The sequence below is a fragment of the Acinonyx jubatus genome, chromosome E4 (assembly GCF_027475565.1).
Source record: "Acinonyx jubatus isolate Ajub_Pintada_27869175 chromosome E4, VMU_Ajub_asm_v1.0, whole genome shotgun sequence".
Taxonomy (NCBI): domain Eukaryota; kingdom Metazoa; phylum Chordata; class Mammalia; order Carnivora; family Felidae; genus Acinonyx; species Acinonyx jubatus.
The window spans coordinates 47,538,480-47,550,593 of NC_069395.1; the positions used below are offsets into that span (position 1 = coordinate 47,538,480).

Sequence of the window (12,114 nt, forward strand, 5' to 3'; positions counted from 1 at the left end):
GCAACTACGTGGATGGAACTGGAATGTATTATGCGAAGTAAAATTAGTCAGAGAAAGACAAAAATCACATGACTTCACTCACATGAGGACTTTAAGAGACAAAACAGATGAACATAAGGGAAGGGAAACAAAAATAATATAAAAACAGGGAGGGGGACAAAACAGAAGAGACTCTAAAATATGGAGAGCAAACTGAGTGTTACTGGAGGGGTTGTGGGAGGGGGCATGGGCTAAATGGATAAGGGGTAAGGGGCATTAAGGAATCTACTCCTGAAATCATTGTTGCACTATATGCTAACTAATTTGGATGTAAATTTAAAAAAATAAAAAATAAAATGAGTTAAAAATAAAATAAAATAAATTTTTTTAAATAAAGTATGTATTTGTTAATTCACTTAAACATAACAATAAATCCATTGTATGTTAACATAAATAGTATTTTTATGAAAAAATAACTATATTTTCTAAAACAAAAAAAATAATGAAAGGAACATCATTGTTTTACTTTTTTACAAATCTCTTTAATGTCTGCCTTAATAGAGCTGGATTTTCATATTTGCTTCTGCATTCAGTTGGCTGCAACATCCCATTGTAAAGCCAATGTAACTTGTGTGCAAAGGAGACTGAAAAAGGCAAATAACTTCTTAGTATAACGAAGAAACTAGTTTTCACCTCACGGAAGGGTCTCAGGGATCCCTGGTGAGGCAGGGAGGGGGCGCAGGGTGTCCTTGGACCATACTTTGAGAACCACTGGTATACGGAACCAATTATACAGTCATTCAGTGAGTGACTGTTTCTAGACACTGTGCATCCAGACACAAACAAAAGGGACAAAGTCGTTATTTTCAGGAAGGTGACATTCTAGCTGTCATTTCCTGTTGGGAGGGGCTTTAGGGATGAGCTAACACAAAGCCTCCACCAATTCAAGGTATTTTTCCACAGAAGCCACTACAAGGGGTCAGTTCTCTATTGTTTAAATACTACTAGAGTGAAGAAACTCACTTGTCTTCTTTATTCCTACTGAACATGCCTACTCCCTGATTTATATATTCTTATATATTTACTGTCATGATTGTTTCTTCTTGACATGTCATTTAAAAATTCTGCAACAGGATGAAACATTATATACTAGATGAGGTCTGACCATTCCAGAGGAAAATGAGACAAAAGTGTGAATATGTTGAGGGTCATAATTTCTGGCTAATACTTAGTAAACACAAGTCCCAGATGTTTGGTACTTGCCTAAAGTATTACAGTAATGACCTACAGACCGCCATATTTCAATTCATTTGTCATCTTAGATGCCAAGGTAATAGAACCAAAGTGATATAATCCTAATATGGTTACACTGTGCGAAAAAATATAAATAACACTTCCTAGTTTATAATTAGTATAAGCAGAAGTTGAAAATTTTAACATGCTCACAAACAATAGAAAAAGTATTCTTCCTTATACTTCTTAGATTCTGGTGAGAAAAAGAGCCCTTAACTGGGCAATAGCCAGGTACTCAACAGAGAAGAAACAAAAGAAAAAAATGTAACTTTCCTTTCTCAAGGCCCATCAATCATAGCCACATTATTCATAAATTAAATACACATCTTCATTTTTTAAATTTTGTCTAGATTATTAAAAATGATAAAGCAAAAAAAAAAAAATGGTAAAGCAAAACTGATCCAGCAAAAAAGAAGTCTGAGTTATGATTCCAGATGAACCAACCTTTAGGGCCAATTCATATGTGGCTGAGCTCCAGACATCTCTTTCTGACATTAACTGTTTAATATCACACTCCATCCTTCCTCTTTGCAACGTGTATAAGTCATGGTATTCTTCTACAATCCTAAAAAAAATTAAAAAATATATACAGACTTTGTTTTTGAGAATTCACATTTATTGAATAATTGTTATGATGGTGGACATTTAAAAAAAAACAACTTTGGGGGCATGTGGGTAGATCAGTCGGTTAAGCACCTGACTCTTGATTTCAGCTCAGGTCACTATCTCATGGTTTGTGAGTTCGAGCCCCATGTCGGGCTCTGTGCTGACAGCGAGGAGCCTCCCTGGGAGTCTCTCTCTCCCTCTTTCTCTGTCCCTCCCCCATGCATGCTGTCTCTCTCTCAAAATAAATGAATAAACTTAAAAAAAATTTTTTAATAAAATGAACAACTTTGTTCTAAAATAGACAATTTGTTCCTTTAAAACTCATCATAAAGTAATTATGGTATAATTGCTGGATACGTTAATAACACTAATATACAGTGAAATAGAAGAAAAAATAGTCACATTTCATTTATAAAGCTTATAAAAGTCTTAAAGTAAAAAATTCAACATACTTTTACCTGCTCTAAACACTTTTCTTCATATTGTTTATTTGCTAGAATTTTCACAACATGGTATTCCAACAGAATAACAACACTATATCTCATTTAAAAACTCAGGATACAGAATAGAATTAGAATTCTTTTTTTGAGAGAGAGAGACCACGTGTACATGCACACACGCATGCAAATGGGGGAGGAGCATAGGGAGAGAGACAATCTTAAGCAGTCTCCACGCACAGCTCGGAGCCCAATTTGACACAGGGCTTGATATGACGACCATGAGATCAGTACCTGAGTCGACATCAATAGTCTGATGCTTAACTGACTGAGCCACCCAGGCACCCTGAATCAGGCTTCTTCATTAAAAACACAAAGCCCAGGGGTGCCTGGGTGGTTCAGTTGGTTAAGCGTCCGACTTTGGCTCAGGTCATGATCTCACGGCTCGTGGATTAGAGCCCCACGACGGGCTCTGTGCTGGCAGCTCAGAGGCTGGAGCCTGCTTCAGATTCTGTGTCTCCCCCTCTCTCTGCCCCTCCACTGCTCGCTCTCTGTCTCTCTCTGTCTCTCAAAAATAAATAAACATTAAAAAAAAATTTTTAAACACAAAGCCCAGTAATCATGAGCCGCTAAGTACCTCTTTCTTAACTATTTTTTCTTCATGTTTACCAGAACATAACTTTTCCTTCCAAACTTACACCGAAGTTTACAATTAAATTGGATTTAAAAGCACTTGTGAGATTAAATGCAAACACAGAAGTTGTAAAGGGATAGCATTTCACAAGCCATTTGAGACACTACCTGCTATGGGATATTAACTTTGCTACAAGAATTAAAGGCCAATGACATAGAATTCTTCTAATTTTGATGAAAGCCAGGAACTACCTGCATCAGTTCTTGAAAGCCCTCTCTGTTTGGAGACTTCCACTTGTTCAAAGTAAGTAAGAAAAATTAATCACCCTAGGTGTCACACAGGGGAATATACATATGAAGATTCAACAACTTATATCCCCTTAAGATTTATACACGTTACTGTCTGAAAGTTAGACACTGATTTTGAAAAGGTAACTAATGACCCTTGTTTAAAATAGCAAAAGAAAAAAATTCAGAAATAACCTCAATGTCCAACAACAAGGGATTGGCCAAATAAATGGCTCTGTGATGAAAATATGATATAGCTAATTAAAGATCCTGTTGTTAATACTTTGGTACGTGGGAAAACTTTTCATGTTGTAACATGAGAAACCCAAATGATAAAATTATATACCCATTTTGATCTCATTTATATAAAAAATACATAGAAATAGAAAAAAGAAAATATATCAAAATATTAATAGTGATTTAACTCAGAGAACAAATTATGGATACTTACTTCCTTATTTATGTGTTTCTGTTTTTCCTAATCTTCAATCAAATGGTTATTATTTTTAAAAACGTATTACTAAAAATTTCTAACCACAAAAAAAGTCCCACTTCAGAACCATCAATTTTTAAAGAAAATGAGATTTCTTTCTCCTTCTCCTTCCCTTTCTCTCTGGTTTTAGATGTTTTGCTCCTATAATGAACATTAGCACAAAGGAAGTTCTAGCTTATTTTTTAAATTCATTCAACAAATATCTGTTTAGCGCCTACCAAATGCCAGGTGCTGTTCAAAACTAAACAAAATAAAACAAAAACAAAAGCTTTGCCCTTACAAAGTTTATTTGGAAAAGATAATAAAGAAAAAAGGAAAACATATTAAGTAGTGATAGTGCAATAGATAAAAATAAATCAGGGAGAGGGGATTGAGAGCACAAAATGCTCTCAGTTTTAAATGGGGGGGGGAGGGGGGCGAGGAACAAGGTCTGAAGGAAGGAAGGAGGAAGCTAGGGAGCTCTCTGGGAAAGAGAGTTCCAGGACCCAAGGGGGAAGTCTGTCTGGTATGTTCAAGAACAGCACAAAGGCAACATGTCTGAAATAAAGTAGGAGAAGTCAGAGAAATTCTGGTTGGATGAGTCTTGTAAGCCATGTTTTTAAAATGTGGCCTTTTACTGTAAGATGGGGAGCCACTGCAGAATTTCGAGCAGAGAAATGACATTATTCTATTTGAGTCAAATTTTAATAGATAATACTGACACCACATAGAAATGTAAAGATGGATGGAAATTCAGATGGACGCACTAATGCTTCGGCAAGGTTTGACTTCAAGCTGAACAAAATTTTCTCTTCCTCATTCTTGAAGCCTTCTCTTTCCCTTCACTTATTTTTCTGTAGAATCCATTGTCCCAAGAACTTGTTATCGACGCTGATACTTAGTCACAAGTCTCAGATGGCCCACACCAGCACTAGTCATGAGATCAACTTGAAGGCATGAGGAACGTGGCTGGCAGCACGTACCAGATTCCTAGCGAAACCACCCAGATCAGCCTTTTAACCCGGGCAGGTCTACAGTTTTGAAGGCAGTAGCCTGCTCTAACCTCCTTTGCCTTAAAGTAATAAAACTCGGTCCTCTTTATCCCCAAACTTTGTCTTCGAGTTATATTTCGGCTACAGAACACAGAAGTTGGTTTTTGACAATAGTACTGGCTGGAATGTGGAGAAAGGCCCACAGTGGTGGGCTTACTACAGCAGATGTAAAAAGGAGATTCAGAGGTCCCCGCAACACCCCAGGCAAGGCATGCAGACAGCACAAACGAAAGAGGTGAGGAGTCAGCACAGATCATGAAAGGAGATAGGATCTGCCGCTAGAGAGGTGTGAGATGTGAGAAAAAGAAAGGGACAGAGAATGACTCCAAGCATTTTGGCCCCAGAAACTGGAAGGATGGAGTTGCCATTAACTGAAATGAGAAAAGAATGTGGAAGGAGTCGGTTTGGGGGAAAGAACACGTTGGGGACATTAGGCATCTAAGCAGAGTGTTAAGTCTGTTGAATACGTAAGTCTGGAATTCAAGGAGGAGAAAGAATGAAACTAGGGGTGCAGATTTGCGAAGAAGGGTGAAGCTGCAGATAAGTATTTGTGAGCTGAGTATATACAGGTGATGGCGTTGGAAGCCAGGAAAATGAAGAGAGTAATTTAGGAAGCAAATATGGACACAGAAAAGATCCACAGAATAAGGAACAAGCACTTCGCCAGTTGGAAATTGGTGAGATGAAAAGGAACCTGCAAGGGGTATCAGTAAGAAGGAGCAGATAGTAAAGCAGAGGAAAACTAGGAGAGTGTAACCTACTGAAAGACATCGTTTTAAGTAAGAGCAGCTGGTCAGTTGTGACAAATGCTGCTGTTAAGTCAGGTTAAATGAGAATTGAGAAGCGGCCTTCAGACTCAACAACATGAAAGTCACTGGTCACTTTGACAAGTGCATTTTGGTGGGGTTGGAGGAGTGAAAGCCTGATTGGAGTGGGCTCACAAGTGACAAAGGGGAAGACTAGGAGTGGACATATTGAGTACGACAATTTTTTAAAGAAGATTACTATAATGGCCGGGGGTTGGGGGGAGGACGGGAGGTGGGCAGGGTAACAGGGCCATAGCTAGAAGGGGATACGTGTGCCGTCTTAAGATATGGGAGTCTTTTTGTTTTTTGGTTGTTGTTTTTGAGATGGGTGTTAATTATAGCATATTTGTATACTAATGGGACTAATCAGGAAGAGAGGGAAACATTAAAGATAGAGAAGAAAGAGGGAATATTTGCTGAAAATATCTCAAGTAGGTATGTGGGGATGTAACAGTACACAAGTGGAAAGACTTGCCTTGGGAAGAGACAGTTCATCCACAGGAAAAGCTGGGAAGATAGAATGTATGAGCACAGCTGCAGGGCGTGGGTAGATGTAGGGGTGAGAGCTTGAGTTCTCTTCTGTTTGCGTCTACTTTTTTGATTGTTTGCTTGCTTGCTTCTAGTTTTTAGAAAGCAAGTTCATCAGCTCAGAAAGAGGATGGTGAGATACTATTAGACAAATGAGGATAGAAGACAAAGTATAGAACAATTATCTACTAAGACAAGAAGGGTGAATCAGCTACAGAAAACAGTAGTATATTCAGTGAGCAAAAACTGGTCAAGGTGGGCCACCTGGGTGGCTCAGTGGGTTAAGCATCTGACTCTTGATTTCGGCTCAGGTCATGATCTCACAGTTTGTAAGATTGAGCCCCACTTCAGGCTCTGTGCTAAGAGCACAGAGCCTGCTTGAGATTCTCTCTCTCCTTCTTTCTGCCCCTCCCCCACTCATGCTCATGTCCTCTCTCTCTCTCTCTCAAAATAAATAAATCAACACTAAAAAGATGATCAAGGTATCCTTCTCAGTCTAGTAAGGAATAAAATAGAATAAAAGAAAGAATATACCTTTGAATATAGATTTTGTGTACATTTGTGTTTTTGCTGACATGCCAGTCACTCTTCAATACACACACACACACACACACACACACACACATAAAAAGCAGAAGACTATGCTGGATTAAAAGGAATATAAAACAAGATACAATGTGTGGCCCTAGGTTGGATACTGATTTGGACAATCCAATGTAAAATACCTTTTGGGGAACACTGGGAAGATTTGAATATTATCTGGGTAATTGAAGAAGTGAAACTTTACTGAAATAGGTAGACTGTTGACTAAAAAAAAGAAAAAACAAAACAAAAACAGGCTGTAGAACAGTATATGCAGTACAATTTTGGTTTAAAACAATGCATGTGTGCACATGTACATAGAAAAAAAGAATATATACTAAGATATGTATATCGGTAATCTATAGGTGGTGAAACTATAATATTTTTTATTCATTTTTGCTTGCTTATATTTTCTACTTTACTTACAGGGCACAATACTGCTTCTATGATAGTATAATAATATTACTTTTTAATCGGTTAAATAAGAAAAACTAAAAACGCAGTCAAATTATCATTTGATAATGATAATTATCAGGCTCAGCAAACTAGAGCCTGTGGGTTAAAGACAGCTCACCGCTTGTGTTTTGCATAGAACGTAAGCAAAGAATTTCAGATTTTTAATTTTTTACCTATTTTACTTTTTATACGTTTAATGGTTAAAGAAGCAATAGAAAAACGGTATTTCGTGACACATGAAAATGTTTTATTTTCATTCAAATTTCAGTGTCAGTAAACGGTTTTATTGGAACACAGCCAAGTCCTGGCATCGTCCTTGCCTGCCTTTTCACCATGGTGGTGCAGATTACAAAGGCAGAGTGGATGGCATAGTTGCATCAGAAACCGTATCTCACCATCTGACCCTTCACACAAAAAGTTTGCTAACCCCAGAAAGAGGATAAAACACTAAGATGGTAGTAGATTCATTTAAATCTAAAAAAAAAAGAACTAGACTCACACTACTAATTAGGAAAATTAGTGGCAAACAAAACAAAAACCAGACACTTATTCATACTCATCAGACTGAAAAAAAATATGGACAAAAGGAAAATCTCCTACACCGACAGGAAGGTGCACTGGCACGACTACTTTATACGGCATTTGGCAACATTTAGCAAGACAAGGCTGTGCGTAGCCTGTGACCTAGCAATTCCACTTCTAGGGATACGCCCCGGAAAACTCACACAGGAAGACATTTACAAGATGTGTATTAAGTGGTGCCTGGAGGCGTTAATATATATAAAAGTTCCTTACATATATTAATCTCTCCCGGCACTGTTGTAATAAAAAACTTCAAATGTTTCTATAAAATTTTGTTCCTTCAAATAAGCTGTGAGGCCTGATGACATAATGGTTAACATTTGGTAACTCACTTAGCATTCTTTTCAGCATCTAAGAGAGCTTGTGCCAAATCCCTGTGGGCCTTCTCTGCTTCCTTTGTTAATTTCATATCATGTGCCCGAACCAGACACAGCTCCCTGAAATAAAGCAAAGAAAGTTTACATTCATAGTTGAAGAGTTCCAGGAAATCGGATTTGTATACGCAGGAATCTTCTCAGTTATGCGTACATCTCTCCCTAGTTTTCACCCCTTAGAAACCAAATCAAGAAATCTAGCATACATTTGGATGGAATTCGGGCAGGTTTGGCAATGGAATCAGGTTGGCTAGAAAGGGCAGAAAGATGATGTGGGAGATCCTCCAGAATGGAGAGAAGGCAGACACTAACAGGCCAGGCCACCAGGCTGCTCCGTTCTACCTTCTGACATGCCTATCTTATCTTTTTCATTCTTGCCACTAATCATCTTGACACAAGCTTAGATGATCACTAACCTTGACTGCTACTTAATGCCTATCCTCCTCTTTGGGATTTAAACCTTATCATCTGTAATCATGGCACTGTCTGTAAACATGATTAAGATCTCAGCATCTCAGGCCTGGAAGGAGAACAGGAGTCTTTTCCCTATCAAACACACGCATAGCCCTAGTTTTGTGTTAACCTTTGTAACCCATGTCTCTACATCTACATCCAGTCCTCTCCGTTCTCTTCCTAAATCCCACAAAAGAAAAAAAAGAGTCCTCACTTTTAACCATTCTACTTTCCCCGTTTTTTATTCTCTTTAAAGACATGGCTTTGGCCTGTGTTTTGTGTTTAAGATAATCACAGATTTTACCTGGTCAGTTCTTCAGTAACATTCTTAAAATTGTACAATTCTTCCAAAATGCGCTGGTCCATTATTCGCTGAGTTACCATGTCTTTGTAGAAGTCAATCATCTGCCGGGCAATCTGGTCAAGCATTTGTACATACCGCTCTCTGCATGAGACAGAAAGAAAACAAGGTATCATGCAAAAGAAATGGAAAAAAAGAGCCAGAAAATATGTGAGAGAGAAAGTAATGTTAAGGAAAGAATAGGCAGACACTCATAAAAGATATGTGAAAAGAACAAGATAGGAAAAGAAAGAGATCTAACCTGTGTTTTCCTGCCATGCTCACACAAGTAAATGAATTGTGGAGGACTTTAACCAGACTCATAATTATGTGGAACATACTGAGATATAAAACAAAATGAGGACTTCTTTTATTTTTTCTTCTAAATTATAAACTCTATGAGGATAAAAACCATGTCTTATGAATTTATATACAATGGAGTTTTTATAAATAGTTGAATTCATGAATAAAACCACTTTTCTCAAGTTGGGTAAATGTAAAAATATACCAACTGTTTAAAAATGAACAAAGACCTTAAATACAAAGAAGTCATTTCTTTCAGTTTTGAATGAAACCAAATATTTGGAAGGATTACAAATGATAAATTTCAAATACCATGCTGAGTAGTCTTTATTTATATTAAAAGTGATCTAGGCACAGCTGGGAAGATGGTGGCGTAGGAGGACACTGGGCTCACCACGTGTCCTGCCGATCACTTAGATTCCACCTACACCTGCCTAAATAACCCAGAAAACCGCCAGAGGATTAGCTGAACGTTGTCTCCGGAGCCAAGCGCAGACGAGAGGCCCACGGAAGAGGGTAGGAAGGGCGGGGAGGCGGTGCGTGCTCCATGGACTGGCAGGAGGGAGCCGGGGCGGAGGGGCGGCCCTCCGGCCAAGCAGAGCCCCCGAATCTGGCTGGCAAAAGCGGAGGGGCCGGACAAGTGTGTTCCGACAGCAAGCGGGACTTGACATCTGGAAGGTTTATAAGCTAACAGCTCTGCTTGGAGAACGGGAGGGCTGGAGGACAACGGGAGGGAGAGTTGTTGAGCCCCAGATGACAGAGCTCAGCTTGGCGGGGAACAAAAGCGCTCGCCAGCGCCGTCTCCCTCGCCCATCCCCCAGCCAAAATCCCAAAGGGAACCGGTTCCTGCCAGGGAACTTGCTTGCACCGCGTAAACACCCAATGCTGTGCTTCTGCAGATCCATCCCTCTGGCGGGTCGGACTCCCTCCTGGTGCCGCAGGGTCCCTCCCGAAGCAGATCTCCGAAGGAAAAGCGAGCTGAGCCTACTCCTCCCGCCCTCATGCACCTTGCCGATCCACCCCAGCTAATACGCCAGATCCCCAGCACCATAAGCCTGGCAGTGTGCAAGTAGCCGAGATGGGCCATGCCACCCCACGGTGAATCCCACCCCTAGGAGAGGGGAAGAGAAGGCACACACCAGTCTGACTGTGGCCCCAACGTTGGGCTGGGGGCAGACATCAGGTCTGACTGCGGCCCCGCCCACCAACGCAAGTTATTCAGGACAGCACAGGGGAAGTGCCCCACAGTCCCGCACCACTCCAGGGACTATCCAAAATGACGAAACGGAAGAATTCCCCTCAGAAAAACGTCCGGAAATAACAACAGCTAACGAACTGATCAAAAATGATTTAAACAATATAACAGAAAGTGAATTTAGAATAATAGTCATAAAATTAATCGCTGGGCTTGAAAACAGTATAAAGGACAGCAGAGAATCTCTTGCTACAAACATCAAGGGACTAAGGAACAGCCAGGAGGAGCTAAAAAATGGTATCAATGAGCTGCAAAATAAAATTGAGACAACTACGGCTCGGATTGAAGAGGCAGAGGAGAGAATAGGTGAACTAGAAGATAAAATTATGGAAAAAGAAGAAGCTGAGAAAAAGAGAGATAAAAAAATCCAGGAGTATGAGGGGAAAATTAGAGAACTAAGTGATGCACTAAAGAGAAATAATATACGCATAATTGGTACTCCAGAGGAGGAAGAGAGAGGGAAAGGTGCTGAAGGTGTACTTGAAGAAATAATAGCTGAGAACTTCCCGGATCTGGGGAGGGAAAAAGGCATTGAAATCCAAGAGGCACAGAGAACTCCCTTCAGACGTAACTTGAATCGATCTTCTGCACGACATATCATAGTGACACTGGCAAAATACAAGGATAAAGAGAAAATTCTGAAAGCAGCTAGAGATAAACGTGCTCTAACATATAAAGGGAGACCTATAAGACTCGTGACTGATCTCTCTACTGAAACTTGGCAGGCCAGAAAGGATTGGCACGAGATCTTCCATGTGATGAACAGAAAAAATATGCAGCCGAGAATCCTTTATCCAGCAAGTCTGTCACTTAGAATAGAAGGAGAGATAAAGGTCTTCCCAAACAAACAAAAACTGAAGGAATTCGTCACCACTAAACCAGTCCTACAAGAGATCCTAAGGGGGATCCTGTGAGACAAAGTACCAGAGACATCGCTACAAGCATGAAACCTACAGACATCACAATGACTCTAAACCCATATCTTTCTATAATAACACTGAATGTAAATGGACTAAATGCGCCAACCAAAAGACATAGGGTATCAGAATGGATAAAAAAACAAGACCCACCCATCTATTTGCTGTCTACAAGAGACTCATTTTAGACCTGAGGACACCTTCAGATTGAGAGTGAGGGGATGGAGAACTATTTATCATGCCACTGGAAGTCAAAAGAAAGCTGGAGTAGCCATACTTATATCAAACAAACTAGACTTTAAATTAAAGGCTGTAACAAGAGATGAAGAAGGGCATTATATAATAATCACAGGGTCTATCCATCAGGAAGAGCTAACAATTATAAATGTCTATGCGCCGAATACAGGAGCCCCCAAATATATAAAACAATTACTCACAAACATAAGCAACCTTATTGATAAGAATGTGGTAATTGCAGGGGACTTTAACACTCCACTTACAGAAATGGATAGATCATCTAGACACACGGTCAATAAAGAAACAAGGGCCCTGAATGATACATTGGATCAGATGGACTTGACAGATCTATTTAGAACTCTGCATCCCAAAGCAACAGAATATACTTTTTTCTCGAGTACACATGGAACATTCTCCAAGATAGATCACATACTGGGTCACAAAACAGCCCTTCATAAGTATACAAGAATTGAAATCATACCATTCATACTTTCAGACCACAATGCTATGAAGCTTGAAAT

General features: G+C 39.5%; 1 protein-coding gene across 1 annotated transcript in view; it reads right to left on the reverse strand.

Moving 5' to 3' along the window:
• The window catches only part of AXDND1 (axonemal dynein light chain domain containing 1), an 81,819-nt gene that overhangs the window by 33,455 nt on the left and 36,250 nt on the right, over nt 1–12,114 (reverse strand). The window contains exons 10-12 of the mRNA XM_015075520.3: nt 8,846–8,986; nt 8,047–8,151; nt 1,717–1,837 (exon numbers count right to left, since the gene is read on the reverse strand). Coding sequence (XP_014931006.1) covers nt 1,717–1,837; nt 8,047–8,151; nt 8,846–8,986 — 367 coding nt within the window. The remainder of the gene's footprint in view (nt 1–1,716; nt 1,838–8,046; nt 8,152–8,845; nt 8,987–12,114) is intronic.